The sequence below is a fragment of the Pseudorca crassidens genome, chromosome 5 (genome assembly GCF_039906515.1).
Source record: "Pseudorca crassidens isolate mPseCra1 chromosome 5, mPseCra1.hap1, whole genome shotgun sequence".
In the NCBI taxonomy this organism is placed as follows: Eukaryota; Metazoa; Chordata; class Mammalia; order Artiodactyla; family Delphinidae; genus Pseudorca; species Pseudorca crassidens.
The window spans coordinates 34,922,096-34,948,903 of NC_090300.1; the positions used below are offsets into that span (position 1 = coordinate 34,922,096).

The window sequence follows — 26,808 nt, forward strand, 5'->3', positions numbered from 1 at the left end:
AGGTACCTTAGTATGTGTCTGGCACTCTGCTAGGCGGATGAACAACAAAGCAGCTGCTTTATCTGGGCTGGAGTTAGGGATGAAAAAGCTGAAGGCAATTTTAATATTTGAGATATAAAATAAATAGGTGCTAGACTTGCTAAATAAATGTTTTGGATGAAATGAATGGATATATGTATGGATTTAGAAAAGAATTCATTGAAAAAATATCAACAGGAATTGATAGGCAAAGGGATATGGTTCTTTTGAGGGGCACCTTTTGAGGAGGAGGTCGGAAAGAAGAGGATTGGTTTGGATTAGGTCCTCGTTTAAGTTCATCTGGTTTGCTGTTCCCCATAAAGAGGTATTTGCTCTGGCCAGTCTTCAAAGATTTGTTGGAAGTTAGATTAAGCTATTATCACTCTCCATAGATTGAGGTTAATTGGATTGATTTCTTTCCAGATGACAATAGATTAAGCACTTGTTAAAATTTGGTAGGGATGATGTCTTAGTGAGCCTGGGCAGCTATAACACAATACCATAAACTGAAACTGAGCCGCTTAGACAATAAATATTTATTTCTGCAATTCTGGATGCTGAAAGTGTGAGTCAAGGTGCCAGCATGATCACCTGGTGAGGGCCCTCTTTTGGGCTGAAGATGGTTGACTTCTTGTTGTATCCTTAGATGGCAGAGAGAGTGAGAGCTCTCTTGGGGTCCTTTTTATAACGGCACTAATCCCATTCTTAAGGGTTCTACCCACATGACCTAATTATCTCCCAAAGCCCACCTTGTAATACTATCATATTGGAGGTTAAGATTTCTATATACATATAGGGACTTCCCTGGCGGTCCAGTGGTTAAGACTGTACTTCCACTTCAGTGGCACAGGTTCGATCCCTGGTCAGGGAACTAAGATCCCGTATGCCAAGGGACGCGGACAAAAAAAAAAAAGATTTCTACATATAAATTTGGGTTGGTGGGGACACAGACAACAGATGGTTATAATGGCAAAGGCACTGGAGTGGAGACCCTAGGTAGTGAGGGAGAATGCAACCAGGGAAGAGGGAACATTATTTCTAGGTAGATTTTGGTGTAGAAAGAAGAAGGAGGGGGCAGAGGAAGGAGAGTGAAAGAGGAAGAGAAAAGAAGGTAAACAACTATTTCACAATTTTGTAAAGGGCTTAACCCCTCAGAAAATCCCTTTGAGTTGCTGCCAGCCTGATCTTTGTTCTTTGAAAGTATAACTACAACTACTTCTGCATTTATTTTATTATCCCCAAAGTGCTAGAGTACAATCAATAAATACTTGTTGATTGATTATTCTGAGTGTTTCAAATCAATCCACACTTCTTGTTTATTAAGGATCTTAGAATTGACGTTGATCTAGCTGATGTAAGAACCGTCTTTAAATTTGTAAGACATTTTATGTCTTTCCCCAAGGAGAAGCCAACATGTGTCCATGCCTATTATTCACCACACACTGTACTGGGGTGTTTACTTACATTATCGCGTTTCTAGTAATTCACCATTACTTTATTTTTTTTAATTTTTACTATTTTTTTAATCTTTTGGCCACGCTGTGGCATGTGGGATCTTAGTTCCCTGACCAGGGATCGAACCCGTGCCCCCTGCATTGGAAGCGTAGAGTCTTAACCACTGGACTGCCAGGGAAGTCCCTGTCATTATTTTAACAATTACCGAGTACCTGTTCTATGTCAAACCCTGTGCTAGGCAATGACGATAAAAGGCAAAGAGGGAGAAGAGCAGAAAACAGTTATAGTATAATAGGGAGAAGACAGGGCTAAACCAACAACTGCCACTTAGTGTGATAAGTGCAATGATAGAGGTAAGCACATGGAAATCTTGGAAGACAGAAGGGGAAGCTTTAATTCAAAATGGGTAGGAAAGACGATAATAAGAAGGAAACAAGTATTTGTTGTTTCTCTGAAATGAAAATTCAACTGAGTGCCAAGAGAAGCCTAAGGAGCCATGACTAAATGTGATGTGCTATCCTGGATGGGATCCTGGATCAGGAAAAGGACATTAGGGAACAACTGAACAAATATGAATAAAATATGGATTTTAGTTAATAATAATGTATTCCTATTGGTTCATTAATTGTGACAAATGTACCACACTAAGGTAAGATGTTAGTAATAGGGGAAATTGGGTGACGAGAACTGTCTGTACTATCTGTGCAATAATTCTGTAATTTCAAACCTATTCTAAAATAAAAAGTTAAAAAATTTTTTTAAACTGGCATTTCATATTATTGTTAGATCTGGCAACTTTAACACTTTTACTTCTGAATAATAATTAAACACAAACTATGAAAAAAATTACCCTAGGTTGATAGTTTAAGGAATTTGAGTTATGTATGATTTCTCCTATTTGATCCAAGCACTTTTTTTATATAAACCGTTCTTTTGTTTTCTTTTTAGGCAAACCTCAAGTGAGCGAATAGTTACTAGACAGGGAGTATACTTCAGTGTGAAGAGGCTTTGCCTCTAAGTGCCATAGTCTATCACCTGTTGCAACCAATTTCAGAAGCTATAAAAGAACTGTCTCCTCTCTCTCTGTCTCTCTTTCACACACGAACCATCAATAGAATTAATCTTAATTTGATGTGCACATCTCAAGAGATTTTAAAAAGTTAGTTTATGAGAAAATCAGCAATGTTAAGGGCCTGCAAGTAATCACTTGCCTAGGGTGACTGCTAATTTATACTGTCTGAATGGAAACAGTGCTGATTATTTTACTCTCTGTGTTGGTCCTCTGGGGAAGAACAACCTGTGTGTTGTAGAACTTAAGAGTCTGGAATAGAAATAGAACTGTATATTATAACAGTTTTATCTGAAAGTGAACTTAGAACTAAGATCTCTTATTAAAAAAAATGATGAGGCTTTTAAAAAAGAGTGAATTTTATAGACTGTGATTTTCTAGATAAATGACGACCAAATATATTTTGCACAGCTTTGTTCGTTTTACAAAACTAGGAAAATAATTATTTTTGCTTAATACATACTGATAATATGCTAGGACTTGTAAAGAAAATAAACCTATTCTCAAATGGTAATAAAAATTATATATCAGAGGTTACATGGGTTGCCTTATCTTAACTCTTCATTTCTACTCTAAGTGGCAAGCCTCTAAAACTAACAGGTATTTGTGCCGCTAAAGATTTACATACGTCATAAATCTTACTTTGCAAACATGTGTAGAGCATTTACTATGGGCAAAAAATTATGCTGAAGAGCTCTGGTGTATCCAGAGATAATGATTCCTACGCTGTTTCTATTTTTAAAGAAGGTTTTGTCCTTTTGGAGGGGAGGGGAATCAGACGTTAATTTAGGCTTTGTTTATTTATATCTCAGTGTCCTTGGTCTCCTGCAAAAACACAAGGCCAAAACTTGTTTAAAAAAAAGATAATACTTTCAAGGATTTGGGTTCTAAAGCAGGACCATAGGTTCTTTAAGAGATCTGTTCACACAGAGGGGCTAGGTCTGTTAAAGGAGCTAAAATAGAGGTTCGTTTTGTTTTTAAATTGCACTCTGTTCTCGTGGAGAGCTCTGTGCAGTCCCGGCCGGTGCCCCTGGAAGGTCGGGCTGTCCGCGTCAGTCGGACTCCAAGGACCAGAGGCCGCAGGAAGAGCCCGCTCGGACGGGCGGGAGAGGCAGGTGGGTCCGGGCACCGCCGCTTCAGACGGCCTGCCCGGGCCTCAGAGGCCTCAGGCTGCCGTCGACGCGGGCCGCGGCCCCAACCAAAACCCTGAAGCTCGAACGCCCGCTGGGCGTACAGCCACGTCACTCGTCGCCTCCCTTCTGGGCTGGGCGAGTGTCGGGGCGACAGCGCCCATTCCGCGGCCGGGAAGCGCGGTTCCAGGAGAAAGGCCGCGAGGGCGGGGCTTCGGGCGGTGCGGGGCTTCCTCCTCACTTCGCGGTCAGCCAGGGCGAGGACAGGCCGCGTTGCGCCAGCGCAGAGAGCCACATGGCGCGACCCAGCAGGGCCTCCGCGTTGGCGGACACCGAAGAAGCAGTGTAGTGCGAGAAACCTACAGCTCACACTGGGGAAAGATGGGTCAACTAACGAATGTTTCACCACAACCCACACGCCTAAGAGGGAATTTGAGAGCGCATGGGGGAGGGGCGGAAAGAGCAGGCGGCTCGCCGGGAGCATGCTCTGTACCGAGAGCCGTAAGTGGAGAGCCAGGCATGCGCAATGAGCTCAGGGTGGGTTGGCAGTGGGGAGGGGCTGGCGTGAGCGGGCTGATGTGTTTATCCGGTTTTCTGGGTGGGCGGTCAAAGCGCACGCGTAAGGGTGAAAGGCGGTGGAGCTGGGTAGTGGAGTGCGCATGCGCAGAGCGAGCCGGTAGCTCTGGGAGGGCGTGGAGGGGGCTCTTAGAGGAGAAGCAGGGGAAAAGGGAAGCGAAGGGAAAGCAAAGGGCGGGGGGAGGGGTGAGAGTGTGGTCTGCGCATGCGTGCGAGCGCTAGCGACGACGGCGGCGGGGGAGTCTCGAGGATGACAGTGGCTTTGCCCGTTGGGGTAACGGTCGTCGTCGCCGGCAGGGTCTGAGGCGCCGCACAGCCCGCGGGATACATTAAGGCCGCAGCAGCCCGGGCCCTACCGAGCTAGAGTGGCGCGTGGAGTCGGGGTGAGGGCGGCGAGGCACGGGGGGAGGGGCCTGCGGCGGGGCCTTGCTGTGTGCGCTGGGCGGCGGCGGGGCCTGTCGGTGTGAGCGCTTGCCTCAGCCTGTGCCGCGGCCGGGTGGGCGCCGTGGGCGGCGGCGACCGTGGTGCTTGGCGGAGGAGGCGTCCGTGTGTGCCGCGCGGAGAAGATGGCCGGGCAGTGAGGGGGCGGCGCTTGCGCCTGGTGACCTCGGAGTAAGCGACTGAGGAGCTAGGGCCGCTGCCGCGGCCCGGCCGGGCCTGCTCCCCGCCCTCTCCCGCCGCCGCCGCCGGCCCGCGCACTTCCTCCCCGGCCCTCCCCTCTCGGGCGGGGGCCTCTCCTGTCCGCTTCGCCACCTCAGGGAACTGCCGGGCTGTAATCGCCGGGGCGGAGAGCCAGGCGTGTCCGATATGGAGAGAGCGGCGGCGGCCTCCGCCAGCCGCAGCAGCCACGTTCGCCGCCGCCGCGGCTCGGTGCACTAGATCGAGGAATCCGACGACCTCACCGCAGTCCTTGCCGTCGCCGCTGCCTCCGCGCCGGGCGCTGTGATGGAGTAAGGGCCCTGCAGCCCGTGAGAAGCGTGCCCGCCCCTGCACCGGGCCGGGGCCTGCTCCCGCGACCGCCCAGCTCGACCACAGGAGGTGCCTTCGCGTCCCGAGATGCAGCTCGAACGCAGGCCGCCCGCCGAGCCGCGGGGCTAGACTGAGCGCCGAAGCCGCCGCGTTCTGCGCCCCGCGGCCGCTCGGGACAAACTCGAACGCTGGTTTCTCTCTCTTTTTTTTTTTTTTTCCCCTTGGTCTGCAAATCTCAGGGACGGAGGAGGGGCGCCAAGGCCCCATGTGTGGGAGGACTGCTACGGCTCTACAAACTTGTACGGATTTTGGTTACAACTTTGGCCAGTGGTTCTCCCCCGATTTCCTCCGAATTGTTGCAAATTCGCCATTGTTTCCTGGCTGCTTACAAAGTTGGATCCGGAATTTCTCTTCAACCGAGAGCCAACAGTGTCGAAGTGTCTGCAATGAACCCCGTGAATGCTACTGCTCTCTACATTTCCGCGAGCCGCCTAGTGCTCAACTACGACCCCGGAGACCCCAAGGCGTTTACAGAGATTAACAGGCTCTTGCCTTACTTCCGACAGTCCCTCTCGTGCTGCGTTTGCGGTGAGACGCTTTTTATTGTTCCCCTTTCAGTGCTTGTTTTAAAAAAAACTCAGGGCGATGGTAGCAGAAACGGTTTGACGGAGGGGTAGTTTGTATTAAACTTTTATTATTTGTGCGGTAGTTTGCGGTCTTTAGTTTTGAAACTCGGCAGAGGACTTTTTTCCGGCATTTCAGAAAGACAGAGCCCTTCCAAACCGCTCTGTACAGCGGCCTCGTTCAAAACTCTTAAATTCGTCTTGGGTCATTTCTGGTGTTGTTTTTTTTTTTAAGAGGTGAAATATGCATCTGTGTTGCTGTCCCTCTTCTTTTTTTTTTTTTTTTTTAAAGCTTTTGATACCAAAGCTGACTTAATACCTACCTTGTTTAAACGTGGTTAAACCTGGTTAAAACACCTACATGTGGCGTGTTTGCATTTCCCCAAACGTGTTGTGTGTGGGTGGTGGTATAGCCGGTGAAGTCGCTGCAGAACTTTTTCCCCCGGGTTCTTCTAATGCTTTGACAGTTTGACGATAAACAGTGAGCCAGGGCAGACTGATGGTTCAGTGTATTTTAGCTGGTGGGATTTTTTACAGCATTACGTTTTTTGGTGGTTTTACTATATTGTGGCCTGGTAGAGGGTTATTTTCGGTGTTTTTGTTCAAGAGGTGTTACTTTGTGCTGGGCAGGATATTTTCAAGTTATTTTTGAGAGATGAAGATATGCTAAATTGTCTAATAAATCCATGTCTCAAAAGTGATAATAATTTGTGATTATTATCTCAGTGATTAATTGTATGCGTATAATAATAATTTATTTTTGAAAAAACTTAGACTGAAAACATTAACATAAAGGAAAGGGTAACTGGCAAAACCAAAACAGTAATACTCCACTTCATATTCTTACTTCGCCAAAACTTTTGAGGTTTTGTTGGTCCACTTACTTGTTTAGTCAGAATTTGAGAAATTCAGGCATTTCAGCTTTATCTTAAGAGAAATTTTGCGACTGTAGTGGCTGAAGGGAGAAATGGTATTCATTTGAGATTCTTTCAGCATTTTCCGTATAGCTTTGGGGCAAAGCCCTGAGGGGTACAGAAGAGGTGAAGAGTGTTTTTTTTGCACATCGTGTTCTTAATCTCATAAACATTTAAGTAACTCTTACAAGCGATTAAGTGCTACACTGACTGGTAACTGACACTTAACACCTTTATAGAGAAGCAGTTGCCCTGGTAAATCACTTAATTGCCCTGGGCCTCAGTTTCTTAACATGTAAAATGAGAGCTTTGGGCTAGATTCAAAGCTTCTTTTCCGCTTACATTTTACAAATATAGTATAAGAATTTGCTTAGTTTCAGGGAACTCCGCCACCCCACTCTCACTTTTTTTTTTAATGGAGTGCTTTTTTTTTTTAATGTCTTCATAGCTTTTGATAGTTTGTGGAATGAGGAGATGGGGCTACTATAACTTCTTTCAATACAAACCTTTCTTTTGGTGGGGGAATTGCTACTGTGGTGATGTAGAGGGCATAGACCAGCCCATCCTGGCCTGCTAGAACTGCAGTAGAGAGTGATGTCAGTATCCAGGTAACACTTGAAGATCTGGTAGTTCTGCTTTTTACATGGTGGATGGGACTTAGCTCTCAAAGAGGGAAATGGTAGTTTTGCAGATGCTTGGAATTTTAAGTTATCAGTAGCTTCAGGACAGTTGTGGTCTAATTGAACATTTTCCAAGAATCTAACCTGCATTTTAAAAACTGATATTAAAGGTAAAGCTACATTAGAAAGTCCAACTGTAGCTTTTTTTTTTTTTTTAATCAGTCTTGACAACTCAAAGGAATTTTTGTGACATTGGGGCTTTTAATTATTCCTTCTTGTTCAAGCCTCTCTTCCCCACCATCCTATGCAAAAGATTTATGGGTTCTACTTCTCCCTTATAATTGAGTAGCTGGCATAAAATTTCAGCAATATGGATGTAGGTTCAGTTTTTTCCCCTCATCTCTTTGGACATAAGTCTGTGGTTATGAAGAGATGGGGGAAAAAACCCAGTTATTTGAATTCAGATCCAACAGTTTTCATCTTTGTGTCAGATACTGTCCTGGACTCTTTTTCCTAGCTGGAAAGCATAAACTCCTTCCAGTTAATAGGGCATGTGCAGTCTTATTTCGTTAGGATAATAGATATGTAAAAGTTAAGTTTTAATCCTATCTTGGCGCTGTAAATAGGGAGTTTGTTTCAACAGGTCCTCCAGTGTCTGACCCAAACCTCCCCTTTCAGCTTTGTATTTAACTGCCCTCTTAATTTCTAATAATTTCTCAGCTTCAGTCAGTTTGATATTTTTGTCTTTTTGAACATACATGCCTTATGTCTTCCTTCTCTTTTCCCCACCTTTGCTCTTTGAAGTTCCTTCTGCCTAAAATATATTCTTTCTGTGTATGGTCTAACTCATCAACTCCCTCCCTCCCTCAGTGAATTCTTTGTTCTGTCACAGGTGCTTTTAACTCTTTCAAATTATTCTATCTTAGAGAAAATACTATTTTTTTGTACATTTCTGTGTTCCTTCTGCCTCATTCTCTCCTGTTCAGTGAATAGCATGTAGGTGTTTATGACAGACTCAGAGAAAGAAAGTGAGAGGAGGTGAGGGAGGGAAAAAGGGTCTGTGAACTTTGCAGTTAGGTACAAATCTTAACTTTTCTACTTTCTGTCTAGGCAAGTTACTTTAACTTTTTGCCTAAATTTCTTGTATCCACAGAAGGGGATAATATCTTCTTTAAGTTTGTTTTTCCAAATTTGTGTTTTATGTGAGTTTATTTTTAAGTGGGAAAAACCTTTTGAACCCTTGAGAACAAGTCTGTGGACTTTGTGCAACCCTTGCGCAGAGATGGAGAAAGGTAGGGGGAAGTGAGAGAAGAGATTGAACTGTCCGGTCAAATATTGTCAAACCTAGATTATTCACTGGAACTACAGGTTTTGTTATCATTGTTCTTTGAAATGTTAATTAGCTGATTATCACTGCTTGTTTTTCAGTTGCTTTGTATGTTTAAACTTTCTGAAGTTTCTGGTGAATGGGATAGCAATGCTCCAGAGAGTTATTGTACTTTCTAGGCCACAGAAACAGTGACCAAGACAGTATTACTGTGGGTACTATTTCTGTGTCAGTTCTTTCCCCTTGTTCTTAACGTTGGACTTGCTTTATTTTTATCACGAAGTATGTAGAATGAATTTTCTTTTGATGGCATGAAACTCAATAAATTCTGCCCTAGGGATTTTAAGTTTTTTATTAAGCTTTTATATCCTCAAATGACATAACAAGTTTGATATGTAGAATCAAATACTGTTAGAACTGGAAGGACATGTTAAGTGGAAAAATAGTATTCTCTGAGATATTTGGAGTCCTGTAAATTAATCATGGTCAAATCTCAGGGACATGAATATTTCCCTGATTTTTTTTTTCTTTCTTTTTTTTTGTGGTACGCGGGCCTCTCACTGTTGTGGTCTCTCCCGTTGCGGAGCACAGGCTCCGGACACGCAGGCTCGGCGGCCATGGCTCACGGGCCCAGCCGCTCTGCCGCATATGGGATCTTCCCGGACCGGGGCACAAACCCGTGTCCCCTGCATCGGCAGGTGGACTCTCAACCACTGCGCCACCAGGGAAGCCCCTCCCTGATGTTTTAAATTCTAGAAACAAAGTGGTTTTGGCTTTTACTGAAGAGTTGTGGAACTTTTGGATATCCAGTTTCTTATTTATAAAATAGGAAAGAGCTGGAGAATAGTGTTTCCCACTGACCTAAGCTGACCAAGTTTTTGTTTTGAATGTTAAGGACTTAAAAAAGCAAATCCTGACATCTTTTCTTACTACTGCTACTCTCACATTCCACTACAAGGTACGTGGTTCCCTGAGGGTGAGAGTCTTGCTGGTCTTGTTCACTGTTGTAGCCCTGCACTTGACAGTTCGTGGCTGAACAAGCATTGTTGAATGGACGAAGCTGCCGATAAAAAGAGCAAGGTTCCAAGTAGGAAGGATGTGCTCTCAGAATAAAGTATATGCCTTAAAATTAAATAGATTTAGCTTTATGAAAGACTACTTTCATTTTCCTTATTTTTCTCATTTTGGCATTGTTTGTGGGCCCACTTTGGAATTAGTGCAGTAGATTATCTCAAGAATCTCTTCCAGTTCTGGAGTTCTGATTCTTTTAGCAGAAATACTTTGTTTTTGACTGAGCAAAAAATTTATAAATAGCAAGAATCTTCTAAAATGAAATTTGAACATTTAGCGTGATTTATTTTAAACCACATACCTTTTAGAGGCTAAATTAAAAGGCCATTTGTTTAATCGTACGTTAAGCGTTATACTAATGTTTTACATTTATATTCTTCTCAAGTGTGAGTTCATTTGATACTTAAGATTTTATTTTTCTTGTACTTAAAATCACTATAATTAAATTTTTTATTGTAGGAAGCATATAATGTAAAATTTACCATCTTAACCATTTTTAAGTGTACAGTTCAGTAGTGTTGAGTATATTTACATTATTGTGAAACAGGTTTCCAGAACTTTTTTTTTTTTTTTTTTTTTTTGCGGTACGCGGGCCTCTCACTGTTGTGCCTTCTCCTGTTGCGGAGCGCAGGCTCCGGACACGCAGGCTCAGTGGCCATGGCTCACGGGCACAGCCGCTCCGCGGCATGTGGGATCCTCCTAGACCGAGGCACGAACCCGTGTCCCCTGCATCGGCAGGCGGACTCTCAACCACTGCGCCAGCAGGGAAGCCCCTCCAGAACTTTTTGATCTTGTAAATCTGAAACTCTGTACCCAACAAGCAACCACCATTTTCTTCCTTCCCCCCAACCCCTTGTAACCACCATTCTGTTTTCTGCCTCTATGAATTTGACTATTGTAGATTCCTCATATAAGTAGAATCATGCAATACTTGTCTTTGTTGACTAGCTTATTTCAGCATAATGTTTTAAAGGTTCATCCGTGTTGTAGAATGAGACAGGATTTCTTTCCTATTTAAGGCTGAATAATATTCTATTGTATGTATACACTATGCTTAGTTTATTCATTCATCCAACGTTGGACATTTGAGTTGCTTCCACCTCTTGGCTGTTGTGAATAGTGTTAAGAACATGGGTGTGTAAACACTCTTTGAGACCCTGCTTTCAGTTCTTTTGAATATAAACCCAGAAGTAGGATTGCAGGACTGTGTGGTATTTCTATTTTTATTGTTTGAGGAACTCCATACTGTTTTCCATAGTGGTTGCACCGTTTTACAATCCTACCAGCAGAACAAGGTCTCCAGTTAGTTTTTCCATATCTTTGCCAACACTTGTGTTTCCTCTTTCGGTTTTTGTTATTGGGGTGTGTGTGTGTTTGTTTGTTTTTTGGATAGTAGCCATCCTAATGGGTGTGAGATGATATCTCATTGTGGTTTTGATTTTAATTTCTCTAATGATTAGTGATGTTGGTGATCTTTGCATATGCTTTTTTTTTTTTTACATCTTTATTGGAGTATAATTGCTTTACAATGCTGTGTTATAACATTTTGAATTACGGTTTTCTCAGGGTATATGCCCAGTAGTGGGATTGCTGGGTCATATAGTAGTTCTAGTTGTAGTTTTTTAAGGAACCTCCATACTGTTCTCCATAGTGACTGTACCAATTCACATTCCCACCAACAGTGCAAGAGTGTTCCCTTTTCTCCACGCCCTCTCCAGCATTTATTGTTTCTAGATTTTTTGATGATGGCCATTCTGACTGGTGTGAGGTGATACCTCATTGTAGTTTTGATTTGCATTTCTCTAATGATTAATGATGTTGAGCATTCTTTCTTGTGTTTGTTGGCAATCTGTATATCTTCTTTGGAGAAATGTCTATTTAGGTCTTCTGCCCATTTTTGGGTTGGGTTGTTTGTTTTTTTGTTATTGAGCTGCATGAGCTGCTTGTAAATTTTGGAGATTAATCCTTTGTCAGTTGCTTCATTTGCAAATATTTTCTCCCATTCTGAGGATTGTCTTTTGGTCTTGTTTATGGTTTCCTTTGCTGTGCAAAAGCTTTGAAGTTTCATTAGGTCCCATTTGTTTATTTTTGTTTTTATTTCCATTTCTCTAGGAGGTGGGTCAAAAAGGATCTTGCTATGATTTATGTCATAGAGTGTTCTGCCTATGTTTTCCTCTAAGAGTTTGATAGTTTCTGGCCTTACATTTAGGTCTTTAATCCATTTTGAGCTTATTTTTGTGTATGGTGTTAGGGAGTGATCTAATCTCATACTTTTACATGTAGCTGTCCAGTTTTCCCAGCACCACTTATTGAATAGGCTGTCCTTTCTCCACTGTACATTCCTGCCTCCTTTATCAAAGATAACGTGACCATATGTGCATAGGTTTATCTCTGGGCTTTCTATCCTGTTCCGTTGATCTATCTTCCTGTTTTTGTGCCAGTACCATACTGTCTTGATTACTGTAGCTTTGTAGTATAGTCTGAAGTCAGGGAGGCTGATTCCTCCAGCTCCGTTATTCGTTCTCAAGATTGCTTTGGCTATTCGGGGTCTTCTGTGTTTCCATACAAATTGTGAAATTTTTTGTTCTAGTTCTGTGAAAAATGCCAGTGGTAGTTTGATAGGGATTGTGTTGAATCTGTAGATTGCTTTGGGTAGTAGAGTCATTTTCACAATGTTGATTCTTCCAATCCAAGAACATGGTATATCTCTCCATCTATTTGTATCATCCTTAATTTCTTTCATCAGTGTCTTATAATTTTCTGCATACAGGTCTTTTGTCTCCTTAGGTAGGTTTATTCCTAGATATTTTATTCTTTTTGTTGCAGTGGTAAATGGGAGTGTTTTCTTGATTTCACTTTCAGATTTTCATCATTAAAGCTTAGGAATGCCAGAGATTTCTGTGCATTAGTTTTGTATCCTGCTACTTTACCAAATTCATTGATTAGCTCTAGTAGTTTTCTGGTAGCATCTTTAGGATTCTCTGTATAGAGTATCATGTCATCTGCAAACAGTGACAGCTTTACTTCTTCTTTTCTGATTTGGATTCCTTTTATTTCCTTTTCTTGTCTGATTGCTGTGGCTAAAACTTCCAAAACTATGTTGAATAAGAGTGGTGAGAGTGGGCAACCTTCTCTTGTTCCTGATCTTAGTGGAAATGCTTTCAGTTTTTCACCACTGAGGACGATGTTGGCTGTGGGTTTGTCATATATGGCCTTCATTATGTTGAGGAAAGTTCCTTCTATGCCTACTTTCTGTAGGGTTTTTATCATAAATGGGTGTTGAATTTTGTCGAAAGCTTTCTCTGCATCTATTGAGATGACCATGTGGTTTTTCTCCTTCAGTTTGTTAATATGGTGTATCACATTGATTGATTTGCGTATATTGAAGAATCCTTGCATTCCTGGAATAAACCCCACTTGACCATGGTGTATGATCCTTTTAATGTGCTGTTGGATTCTGTTTGCTAGTATTTTGTTGAGGATTTTTGCATCTCTGTTCATCAGTGCTATTGGCCTGTAGTTTTCTTTCTTTGTGACATCCTTGTCTGATTTTGGTATCAGGGTGATGGTGGCCTCGTAGAATGAGTTTCAGAGTGTTCCTCCCTCTGCTGTATTTTGGAAGAATTTGAGAAGGATAGGTGTTAGCTCTTCTCTAAATGTTTGATAGAATTTGCCTGTGAAGCCATCTGGTCCTGGGCTTTTTGTTTGTTGGAAGATTTTTAATCACAGTTTCCATTTCAGTGCTTGTGATTTGTCTGTTCATATTTTCTATTTCTTCCTGATTCAGTCTTGGCAGGTTGTGCATTTCTAAGAATTTGTCCATTTCTTCCAGGTTGTCCATTTTATTGGCATGGAGTTGCTTGTAGTAATCTCTCATGATCTTTTGTATTTCTGCAGTGTCAGTTGTTACTTCTCCTATTTCATTTCTAATTCTATTGATTTGAGTCTTCTCCTTTTTTTCTTGGTGAGTCTGGCTAATGGTTTATCAATTTTGTATATCTTCTCAAAGAACCAGCTTCTAATTTTATTGACCTTTGCTATCGTTTCCTTCATTTCTTTTTCATTTATTTCTCATCTGATCTTTATGATTTCTTTCCTTCTGCTAACTTTGGGGTTTTTTTGTTCTTCTCTCTCTAATTGCTTTAGGTGCAAGGTTAGGTTGTTTATTCGAGATGTTTCCTGTTTCTTAAAGTAGGATTGTATTGCTGTAAACTTCCCTCTTAGAACTGCTTTTGCTGCATCCCATAGGTTCTGGGTCGTCGTGTCGCCATTGTCATTTGTTTCTAGGTATTTTTTGATTTTCTCTTTGATTTCTTCAGTGATCACTTCGTTATTAAGTAGTGTATTGTTTAGCTTCCATGTGTTTGTATTTATGAGAGATCTTTTCCTATAATTGATATCTAGTCTCATAGCGTTGTGGTCGGAAAAGATACTTGATACAATTTCAGTTTTCTTAAATTTACCAAGGCTTGATTTGTGACCCAAGATATGATCTATCCTGGAGAATGTTCCATGAGCACTTGAGAAAAATGTGTATTCTGTTGTTTTTGGATGGAATGTCCTATAAATATCAAGTCCATCTTGTTTAATGTATCACTTAAAGCGTGTTTCCTTATATATTTTCATTTGGGATGATCTGTTCATTGGTGAAAGTGGGGTGTTAAAGTCCCCTAATATGAATGTGTTACTGTCGATTTCCCCTTTTATGGCTGCTAGTATTTGCCGTATGTATTGAGGTGCTCCTATGTTGCGTGCATAAATATTTACAATTCTTATATCTTCTTCTTGGATTGATCCCTTGATCATTATGTAGTGTCCTTTTTTGTCTCTTGTAATAGTCTTTATTTTAAAGTCTATTTTGTCTGATATGAGAATTGCTACTCCAGCTTTCTTTTGGTTTCCATTTGCATGGAATATCTTTTCCATCCTCTTACTTTCAGTCTGTATGTGTCTCTAGGTCTCAAGTGGGTCTCTTGTAGACAGCATATATATATATATGTCTTGTTTTTGTATCCATTCAGCCAGTCTGTGTCTTTCGGTCGGAGCATTTAGTCCATTTACATTTAAGGTAATATTCGATATGTATGTTCCTATTTCCATTTTTTAAATTGTGTTGGGTTTGTTATTATAGGTGTTTTTCTTCTCTTGTGTTTCTTGCCTAGAGAAGGTCCTTTAGCATTTGTTGTATAGCTGGTTTGGTGGTGCTGAACTCTCTCAGCTTTTGCTTGTCTGTGAAGTTTTTAATTTCTCCATCAAATCTGAATGAGATCCTTGCTGGGTAGAGTAATCTTGGTTGTAGGTTTTTCTCCTTCGTCACTTTAAATATGTCCTGCCAGTCCCTTCTGGCTTGCAGAGTTTCTGCTGAAAGATCAGCTGTTAACCTTATGGGGATTCCCTTGTGTGTTATTTGTTGTTTTTCCCTTGCTGCTTTTAATATGTTTTCTTTGTATTTAATTTTTGACAGTTTGATGAGTATGTGTCTTGGCATGTTTCTCCTTGGATTTATCCTGTATGGGACTCTCTGTGCTTCCTGGACTTGATTAACTATTTCCTTTCCCATATTAGGGAAGTTTTCAACTATAATCTCTTCAAATATTTTCTCAGTCCCTTTCTTTTTCTCTTCTTCTTCTGGAACCCCTATAATTCGAATGTTGGTGCGTTTAATGTTGTCCCAGAGGTCTCTGAGACTGTCCTCAGTTCTTTTCATTCTTTTTTCTTTATTCTGCTCTGCATTAGTTACTTCCACTATTTTATCTTCCAGGTCACTTATCCGTTCTTCTGTCTCAGTTATTCTGCTATTGATCCCTTCTAGAGAATTTTTAATTTCATTTATTGTGTCGTTCATCATTGCTTGTTTTATCTTTAGTTCTTCTAGTTCCTTGTTAAATGTTTCTTGCATTTTGTTTATTCTATTTCCAAGATTTTGGATCATCTTTACTATCATTCTGAATTCTTTTTCAGGTACTACCTATTTCCTCTTCATTTGTTAGGTCTGGTGGGTTTTTACCTTGCTCCTTCATCTGCTGTGTGTTTTTCTGTCTTCTCATTGTGCTTATCTTACTGTGTTTGGGGTCTCCTTTTTGCAGGCTGTAGGTTTGTAGTTCCCGTTGTTTTTGGTGTCTTTCCCCAGTGGCTAAAGTTGGTTCAGTGGGTTATGTAGGCTTCCTGGTGGAGGGGACTAGTGCCTGTGTTCTGGTGGATGAGGCTGGATCTTGTCTTTCTGGTGGGCAGGTCCACGTCTGGTGGTGTGTTTTGGGGTGTCTGTGGACTTATTATGATTTTAGGCAGCCTCTCTGCTAATGGGTGGGGTTGTGTTCCTGTCTTGCTAGTTGTTTGGCATAGGGTGTCCAGCACTGTAGCTTGCTGGTTGTTGAGTGAAGCTGGGTGTTGAGATGGAGATCTCTGGGAGATTTTCGCCGTTTGATATTACGTGGAGCTGGGAGGTCTGTTGTGGACCAGTGTCCTGAAGTTGGCTCTCCCACCTCAGAGGCACAGCCCTGACTCCTGGCTGCAGCACCAAGAGCCTTTCATCTACAGGGCTCAGAATAAAAGGGAGAAAAAGTAGAAAGAAAGAAAGGAAGAGAATAAAATAAAATTAAGTAAGGTAAAATAAAGTTATTAAAATAAAAAAATAATTGTTAAGAAAAATTTTTTTTAAAAAAACAGACAGATAGAACCCTAGGACAAATGTTGAAAGCAAAGCTATACAGACAAAATCTCATACAGAAGCATACACATACACACTCACAAAAAGAGGAAAAGGGGAAAAAATAATAAATCTTGCTCTCAAAGTCCACCTCCTCAATTTGGGATGATTCGTTGTCTATTCAGATATTCCACAGATGCAGGGTACATCAAGTTGATTGTGTAGATTTAATCTGCTGCTCCTGAGGCTGCTGGGAGAGATTTCCGATTCTCTTCTTTGTTCGCAGAGCTCCCGGTGTTCAGCTTTGGATTTGGTCCCGCCTCTGCGTGTAGGTCATGGGAGGGCATCCTTTCTTCGTTCAGACAGGACGGGGTTAAAGGAGCAGCTGATTCGAGGGCTGTGGCTCACTCTGTCCGGGGGGAGGGAAGGGTACGGAGTGTGGGCCGGGCCTGCGGCGCAGAGGCCGGCGTGACGTTGCACCAGCCCAAGGCGCGTCGTGTGTTCTCCCGGGCAAGTTGTCCCTGGATCCCGGGACCCTGGCAGTGGTGGGCTGCACAGGCTACCCGGACGGGAGGTGTGGAGAGTGACCTGTGCTCGCACACAGGCTTCTTGGTGGCGGCAGCAGCAGCCTTAGTGTCTCATGCCCGTCTCTGGGGTCCGCGCTCTTAGCCATGCCTCGCGCCCGTCTCTGGAGCTACTTTAAGCAGCGCTCTTAATCCCCTCTCCTCTCACTTCTCGCACCAGGAAGCAAAGGGGGAAGAAAAAGTTTCTTACCTCTTCGGCAGGTCCAGACTTTTTTCGGGACTCCCTCCCGGCTAGGGGTGGTGCACTAACCCCTTCAGGCTGTGTTCAGGCCGCCAGTCCTCTCCCTGTGCTCCGACCCACAGCCCGAGCCTCAGCTCCCAGAGCAGACAAGCCTTTCAGGCTGGTGAGTGCTGGTCAGCACCGATCCTCTGTGTGGGAATCTCTCCGCATTGTCCTCTGCACCCCTGTTGCTGCGCTCTCCTCCGCAGCGCCGAAGCTCCCCCACCTCTGCCACCCACAGTCTCCGCCCGCGAAGGGGCTTCTAGTGTGTGGAAACCTTTCCTCCTTCACGGCTCCCTGCCACTGGTGCAGGTCCCATCCCTATTCTTTTGTCTCTGTTTATTCTTTTTTCTTTTGCCCTACCCAGGTATGTGGGGAGTTTCTTGCGTTTTGGGAGGTCTGAGGTCTTCTGCCAGCGTTCAGTAGGTGTTCTGTAGGAGTTGTTCCACGTGTAGATGTATTTCTGATGTATCTGTGGGGAAGAAGGTGATCTCCGCGTCTAACTCTTCTGCCATCTTCCCCCTCTCTCCTGCATATGCTTCTTGGCTTTTTGTATATCATCTTTGGAGAATCACTATCATTTTTTTATCTTGAAAAAAATTTTGTTTTTTGCTCACAAAATCTTTATTAATCACTGTGGTGTTCTCAGTGCTGGAATAAAAAGATGAATTAAGACACATGGCCCCTACCCATATGTTGCTCGTGTTATGGGGAAGACATAAGTAAACCAGCAATTATTGTGTGTTAGAGGCACTTATGTTATTACCAATATTGATGTAATATTAACTTACTCGTAAGTTAAGTTTGTCACATGTGTAAAAATTTCAGAAATTAACAGTAAGTGAGATTTTCCCCTCACGTAACTTTTTTGAATAACTGTTTGGGTCAAAGTTTGGGCAACCCTCACTGGGGTTAAAGCAGTTTGGTTTACCAGTTTTTTCTTGGGACTTAAGTTTACCTGTTCTCTCTGATCTGGGAAGAATATTTTAGGGAACATTTATCTAGGTTGGTTAAGGAAGAACAATATTTAGTACTGTGTTCTGGCAGCTACTTTTTTTATGTCAGATATATTAATTTAACTGTTGGTTTCTTTTCCTAAGAAAAATCTCCTTTTCACAATTTGGTGAAAAGCTAGGTGCTTGAGCTAGGCCAGGAGGAATGGTAAAAAGTGAACATTTTCAGCAAGACTTGAGGGAGAGAACATTGGCTTGTTGAGGCTGCAGAAAATCAAGTTTATCTCTAATGAAGAGAGTCCATTCTTGCCCTATAGTGGTAACTCGGGGCCTTTTTACAGGGAACCTTGATGCCAGGCTAAGGAATTTGACATTTACCTCGTAGACCTGTTCTTTTTCAAAGTGTGCTCTATAGCCCACCTAAATCAAACCTAAAGGGATTGTTAAAATTCAGATTCCCAATTATCATATCAGGCTGATTGAATTGGAATCTCTGTGGGCAGGGCCTTGTAATGTGCATTTTATGCCCCCCCCGCTCCCCTCCCCCCTGTCCTGATATGGGTAGGGGAATTTGTAAATCCCTGGTGTGTTTGAGAAATATTTTAAGTAAGAGAGTGATGTTATATATAGATTTTGTATTAAAAAAGGTTAGTTTTGGGATAGAATATAGGATTGATTATTGGAATGTGGTGAAACCCAGTTAGGAAGGATATCAGATGTATCCATATTATAGAGGCCGGAATAATGGTGGTAGTGAAAAGGAAACAACATAAGATAACGCAAAGGGAAAATTTTGTCCTCTTTATGGTTATCATAACAGCTTAATTTTTTGGTACACTGTATTACAATTTGTCTTTGGTTAGGCATATTTCACTATGAATAGATTAAATATTTTCTATCCTTAAATTTATATACATGTCTAGTACAGTGCTTTCACAGGGTATATACTTGACAGAAAGTACTGAATTGTATGGAAGATCTGATAAAACCTGGCTTATCAGGTGCTTGGGAGAGGATTCAATTAAGAGAGAAAATAGACCGGATCTAGTGTGGGCCTGAGGAGAATGAAGAGAAGGATGAGACAGTGTTTAGTAATTTGATGGTGCCTGGGAGTTGGGATTAGTGAGGAAATGTTATTGGAAATATGTTTAGGAAAGGCTAAAATCTAAAAACTTTAATTTTGTGCCCCTTCCTGGAAACCTTGATTTTAAAATCACAGGATATACTGTTTGATATAGTAAAACAAACAACATATTTTTTGAGTCTTGGGGTTGTGGTTTTCATTCTTTCAAATTAATTTGAACATTTAGTCCTCCTCCTGTGTTTGCACTCCTTGTTTTCATTGCATTGATAGCATACTATCACTAATTGGTTAATGCCTTATTGTATTAGCTTCTCAGTTGACACCTTCCCTCAGAGTCCACCTGGCTACATTTTAATGTATGATTTAATCTGTTTTTGTGAGGTCTGATTAAATTTTATCTTTTAATTTAAAAGGTGGTATTTCAGAATCTTTATTTTAATTTATATTTTTCTCTTTGTCCATCACCTTTGACTTTATTTCTTAACTGTTTAGTTTCTGTTATTGGCTTTCCTCTTTTAAAGATTTCTTTTTGTTGTTCCCATGTTAGGAAATTAATTCAGATAATTTTTTTCACCTTAATTAGTGTATGTCTGACCATTTTCCTCATCTTTTCCTTTTTCTGACTTCGTAATATTTTAACAGAATTATTCTAGCTCATTGCCTTTCTGTTCAGAAATGTTGAATCTTTGCAGATTTGGAATATCTGCCTATCTCAACCTGTATTTAATCTAGTTTTATAGCCAGCATATATTTTGTGTTTTGAATTTAGTTTGTCTTATCAGTTAGCATTTGTCTATTTTTATTGTTACAAACCACAAAAAATGTGCACTTAAAATGTTGTCTGGCGTCAAATTTGGAAATAACTTAGGTTTTCTGGCAAAGTCAAGTAGTTTTAAAATTCTTTTTGCAATAATTAAAGGCATACCTAGGGACTTCCCTGGTGGTCCAGTGGTTAAGACTCGTGCACTTCCATTGCAGGGTGTGTGGGTTTGATCCCTGGTTGGGGAACTAAGATCCTGCATGTGCAGGTGGGCGGTCCGGGGTATAGCTTTTGACCTCCTCTCAATCCTGCTAAATGCCATTCCCTTGAAGTTTAAATCTCTGTCTGCTGTTCTGAAATTTGGGACTCTGGCCATATATAATATGGGATTCTAGGGTTAGAAGGGAGCATTCCAATTCAGGTATCTTTGTGTTGGATTTCTGAATCCCCTCTACAGTTAATCAGTTGGTTGTCCAGCTTGTGAGTGAATTTATTCAGGATGTGACATAGGATATGATTGGCATAGTCTATCCACCAGAAGCTGTGAGCTGTTTCAGGGATCCTTTTATAGCGTCATTGAGCTTGCCAGCTCAATTTTTACATATGTTTTACAAGGAAGGTATTACTAGATTATTCTTCATGATGAGAATTTATAAAGCTTTAGACAGAAAGCACCATAAATCATACAGTCATTTCTTCACATCAAATAACGCTTTCTGTAATATTCTTGAAAGTTCACCTAAGCCTTTTCCTGAATACCTCTGGGGTAGGGAGCTAAATTTTACTCTGCAAAATAGCCCTATCTATTTTTAACTGTAGAATTCTAATGTCGTTGGGATCTTGAATTATTTTATGAGACCTTACCTGTATAAGAATCAGCGTTAATTTATCTTGTTTGCAGTCAGAATAGTTATTGGTTCACAGTGTTTATGGTCAATTAAAACATTTTCATAAGTTGGTTGATGGTGTTGTTTAGATCTTCTGTGTCATTACTGATTTTCTATTTTCATGTTTTGAGAGATGTTGAAATCTCTAACTGTAATTATGGATTTATCAGTTTCTCTTCGGAATTTCTATCACTTTTTGCTTCATGTATTTTGAAGTTCTGTTTTTAGGTGCATAAAATAATTCTGAACATATGGAATATAGTGAGAATGTATAATGTAATAGTCACATAGTTAATTTTTACTGTTCTGTTGTAATCCTGTAGAAGTTTTGTTGCTCTTTGGTTTTTCTTCTCTGCGTGGGTCATATTTTCCTACTTTTTTGCATACCGAGTTAATTTTGATTGGATGCTAGATATTGTGAATGGTACCTTGTTGGTAAAATTTTAACCTTGTGGGTGGGTATTTTTGTACTATAAATATTCTTGAGCTTTGTTCTTGGAATTTGGTTAAGTTACTTGCAGATAGTTTGATCCTTGATCCTTTCAAGGCTTGTTTTTAAGTGTTTTTTTAGGTGGAACCAGAGCAGCCTTTAGGGGCTAATTTTTCTGCATTACTTGAGGCAAGAACCTTTTGACTACTCTATCTGATGCCTCATGAATTAATGAGGTTTCACACACTAGGTGGTGGGAATAGGAATTGTTCTGCTGCCTTTGAGTTATAGGGATTGTTTTTTTTGTTCCTTTCTGGGGATTCTTTCTCCATCCTGGGGTAATTTCCTTATAAACATGTGCTGATCATTCAGTACTCAGCTGAAGATTTGAAAGAGACCATCTATAAATACGGTGTTCTTTCTCTGTGCGGCTCTGTCATCTCTAGTACTCTGCCCTGAGAAGTCCAGCTGCCTTGTCTTTGCAACTCTGTCTTCTCAACTCCGGGAGACTACTGGGCTTTGTCTTGGTTCTCCCTCCTTGTGCTGTGGCCTGAAGATTGTCTCCAGACAGCAAGCTGGGGCAATTGTAGGGCTTAGCTCATTTGTTCCTCCATGCACGGATTACTGATGTGTGGTGTCTGTTGCCCAGTATATCTGAAAACCATTGTTTTGTCCAGTTTTTGTTTCAGTTGGGAGAGTAAGTCTCCCAACTGAAACAAAAATGAAACAAAATATAATTATTCCATTTCGTCTGGAAGCAGAATCAGATTATATTCTAAACCTACACTGTCCTATATAGCAGCCACTTAGCTGTTGTGACAATTTTAAAAAGTTCTTTAGTTATACTGAGCTACTTCTTTAAGTGCTCAGTAGCCACATGTGGGTAATAGCTACCTTACTGTAGATGTAAAAGATTTCCATCATTGCATAAAAAAGTTCTACTGGACAGTGCTATAACAACTAAAGAACTTAGATTTGTTCCTGAAACCTGTGGGAGCATTGAAAGATGCCTTCAGTGTTTGCATCTGAGGTTTTGATTTTAAAACATTGAGCTGGATAGGGTTATGAACAGATCACTGGAGCTCACCACTATAGACTTGAAAAACAACTCCCCCAAATCAGTGTTAGTGAATTGGGTTCAAGAAGGTGTTCCATAGTGTTCATGTAGTAAAAGGTTTCCGTTATTTAAAAAACAGAAGATAATTTAACTATTTTTCTTCCTCTAAAGTGAGGCAATTTGAGATGTCACATGACTACTGGACCAAATCACATGCCATACCAGTTAATAATTCTGCCAAATCCTTTCTGCCGTGAGGGTTTTAAGTTGTTTTAATACTCAGTCACGTATTTTATTAATTCTTAGTCGTATTGTTTTAGTTTTCTCAATTCTTCATATATCCATTCAATGGATCATTGGTTGGGGACAAGAAACATTAAGAAAATTAGGTTGCTATTGAAATACTAGGTAATGAGGAACATAAAAATACTAATGATTCCAAATATCTGGTTCATGATTATTATTATTCTTCTGTGTAAATTGTCTTTGTTCTCTTAATATTCTCCATATCCACAAGGTGTAGGTAATTATCCAAAAAGCAGTGTTAGCAGGAGAATACATAGTGATATACAGTATGGCCTTTTATTTTTAGAGAATAAAGACTAACTACACTTGCTGTGTGTTATTTGAAGTGTTTGCAAATACCAGTCTAAAGCCACCCTTAGTTTATCATTTAGTAACAGAACACTAAAAATTTTTTTTTTGTAAAAGATACAAGAATTACAAATAACCAAGTCACATTTACAGCTTTGTCCTTGCATAATATATTCAATTTTAGCCTATGTTTTTAACATTCATGAGTTTATAAACAAGAGAGGTCATTTAAAAATAGATATATTGCCAAAATGCGTTTATTACATTATTTAAATAAAGCAAGATGTAGCCCTTGTTAGTGGGAAGTCAAAATTTCTTTGTTTTATTAAAATGAACTTTATAGTATAATCTTTGATAATACGTTTATTTTAAAAATTTCTTGAAATCTTTTAATCACATTTCTTACTTAACTGATTAGAAAAATGTCCCAGTTTTGGCTTCCCTGGTGGTGCAGTGGTTGAGAGAGTCCGCCTGCCGATGCAGGGGACACGGGTTCGTGCCCTGGTCCGGGAAGATCCCACATGCCGCGGAGGGGCTAGGCCGTGAGCCATGGCTGCTGAGCCTGCGCGTCCGGAGCCTGTGCTCCGCAACGGGAGAGCCCACAACAGTGAGAGGCCTGCGTACCGCAAAAAAAAAAAAAGTCCCAGTTCATCAAGGCAAAAAAGGTTAAAGTATCTTTAATTCCAGTTGTGGATCAGAATTTGTTGGGAAGCTTTTTAAAAATACACATTCCTGGGCAGTATCTGCAGTTATTGAGTCAGTCTGAAGCAGGCCATCTAGGTGATTCTAATACTAATCCATGGATAACAGTAGTGCTGTCTTTGAATACTCCTTATGTGAGGTTTATAGGTGTACTTAAACGAAAAAACATGTGCCAATAAATTTAAGTAATGCTGTGTTAAGCAAGTTTCTTGACATTGGTAGTTTTCAGTTTTAAGACACTAATGTAAATTTGGGGATGACTCTCCAGGAGGATATTAAAGCAAACCTGTTAATGCATTCTGGTACAGTGGAACACCAGTTTGGGAAATTTGGAACTAGCTTAATATTGATTTATTCAATTAACGTTTGTTGTTGAGCTGAGAATCGATTTAATTGTGCCTAATTGACTAGCCTGTTTTATCGTATTGGTAATAATTTAACGAGAGACCGTCATGGCTTTGCTAAAATATGAAAATAACAGAATATTACAGAAGTGCTCTGTAACCACAAAACACTCTACAAAATCTCCCCTGCATAATTATTAAGATAAATGGTGTCTGGCATTCTCTTTTAATTCTTACTAGAATGTGAAATGAGGCATGACTTGAGTTTATGAATGTGTTGTGGTTTATATATCATCCATTTAATAATGTACGGTCAGTGTTTGGTTTTTTAGTTATAATAGTACTTGACTGGTGAAGCTTACTTACTTTGTATAAACTGTTGATACATCCAAGAGTATCAGGAAGTATTTTTCATAGTTGTAGGTTGACCAAAGACATAAAAGTTAAACTCTGAAATTTAACCATTCAGATGTGCAGTAAATAGCTTGGCTTGAGTAACGTTCATACTTTTAAAATTGCGATATTTAACAGTCGATTTCCATTTTTCATTTTTCTGCAGACTGGTTGTAATCTTTTTCCCAAACTGGAAACACGGATTTTGTCTTTTTTTTTTCACCACCCACTCCCCTGGTATACATGTTTAGCTATCACTGGTCTCTCAGTATAGTAGTGCTTAGTTATTTAAAGTGATGCAATGACCTTTAAAATAATTACTGGGTCACGTGGTCAAAATACCTCTCTGTGTCACCATTTTTAGTGACCAGAGCATATATATTATAATATTCCCTTATTTTAAAATTAAAATGCACATTTTCCTGTCATACTGCGAAATTATTTGTGCTAGATATTTTAAAGAAAAGTTTACAGGTTTGTGGAATCCAGATGATCAGGGGCTAATAGTGGTTTAGAACATAGCTGCTTGAATATTTAATTAGAGAACTAATAATTTCCTTGAAACTTTAGTTTGTTGTTTGGACCTGTTGATTTTTTGAGGCATGTATTTGCTTTTTGGTTTACTACTAAAATAAATTGTGTTAAAGTTTAAAGGAACATATTCTAAAGTGCTGCTTAGTCAAAAATTTAAAAAGAACAGACCTGGGTTAGGAAGCTCTGCCAAGAGGAAAATAGTGCTGTCTTCTTAAGAGGGTTCTCTGATTTCAAATTCATTTCTCTTTGATTTGAGCTTATTCTTTTTTTTTGAATTTTTTATTCTTTATACAGCAGTTTTTTATTAGTTATATATTTTATGCATATTAGTGTATATATGTCAAACCCAATGAGTAGCATTCATACTCATGAATTTCGCCTAATGAAAAGATTTTTAAGAGGTTTAGACTTCAGCGTATGTCTGCAAAAAAGTATATTGGGCACAGGTTTTGTAAAACTAAAAACAAGCTTTAAAAAGGACAGTTTAAATTGTCTAAAACAGTTGATTCATCTATGCCCATTTGCTAAGTGATACATAAGATCTTTTTATGGTATTGTCATTTTTGTTCTTAGCTGAATCCAGATTATTATTCCCATGTGTTTATGTATCTAGGAGATTTCTTACTATTGTTTCAAGACATACTTTACATCTTTAATTTTGAGGTGTAATTTTGGTGCTGTAATTCAGTGATGTAAAAAAGGTCCAAGTATCCTTTGTTAAATGCACAGTGCTTGGCATATAGCAGGGCCTCAGAAGTTACTCGTTGAAGTGATTGAGGAAAGAGGAATATTTTCTTAAACGAAGATAGCCTAAACAATTCTTCATTTGGAAAAGTTGGAGAATGGGGATATTTAGATCAATGGATTGGATTATGGAAGGATTATTGTTCAGGCCCTATGTCAGACTTTTGACATCAGTAGAAGTATATTCTCCCAGTCTTTATATGTGCCTTGATAATGCTGTTACAGATTGATTGAATCTAAGCTGAATGGATATGACTCGGAGTCAGCATAGTTACTCTCACACCACAGGAAGAATAAGGTGTATGTATATATTGGGGTTGATCAGCATCAGTTTAATGCTGCTACTACTAATAATGCTTTCTAAAGTGATATCACTTACGAAAACCAACTGTACATATTTTAATTATTTTATACTTAATATTATATATATAACACCCATTTAATATATATATACATTTATATACATATATATGTATATATATACATATATATATACAGTCTTTAGCTAAGATTTCTCATGCTGTAAATTCATAGACTGATATGCAGGCTGAGGGTTTTTTTGTTGGGCTTTCTTTACAGAGGAGGTAGTACAGTGCTTTATAGCATATATGTTCACTTAAAACATTTAAGATTGACTTTAAAAATTAAGCTTGGTGTGTAGAGAATCCAGGCAGGACTCTTGTAGCTCCAATTTCTATGCAGTAAAGATTTCCTGACTCTCACAAAACTATTATTGGTCATCCATTCTCCCCTTCGTTTCACTCTTCCTGACCCACTCACTATTCGTTACTGCCAGTACCTGTTCTTCTGTCTCCTCCCCCAAAAGGTTTTACATCTTGTGGTTAGTATGTTGATTTCTGTTATGGTCCAGTTTCAGTGATCATTCTTTTTGATAAGTGAAAAGAAGCTAAAATTGTCTCAGTGGATGCCACGGACTTAGTAGCGGAAGTAGGGATGCTGCTGGTTAAGTAGAAAGAATACTAGATTGGGAATCAATAGACTAAGCTACTATTTCTCATTGCTAGTAACTAGCTATGTAATCTTATGAAAGGCCATCTTGGTTAAAATGAGGCCATGGGACAAGTTTATTTCCAAGGTCACTCC

At 40.2% G+C, this 26,808-nt stretch overlaps 1 protein-coding gene across 1 annotated transcript in view; it reads left to right on the plus strand.

Moving 5' to 3' along the window:
• The first annotated feature begins 4,692 nt into the window (after positions 1–4,692).
• The window catches only part of MSL2 (MSL complex subunit 2), a 36,623-nt gene continuing 14,507 nt past the window's right edge, over positions 4,693–26,808 (plus strand). The window contains exon 1 of the mRNA XM_067737742.1: positions 4,693–5,805. Within this exon, the coding sequence (XP_067593843.1) occupies positions 5,664–5,805 (142 nt within the window). The 5' untranslated portion in view covers positions 4,693–5,663. The remainder of the gene's footprint in view (positions 5,806–26,808) is intronic.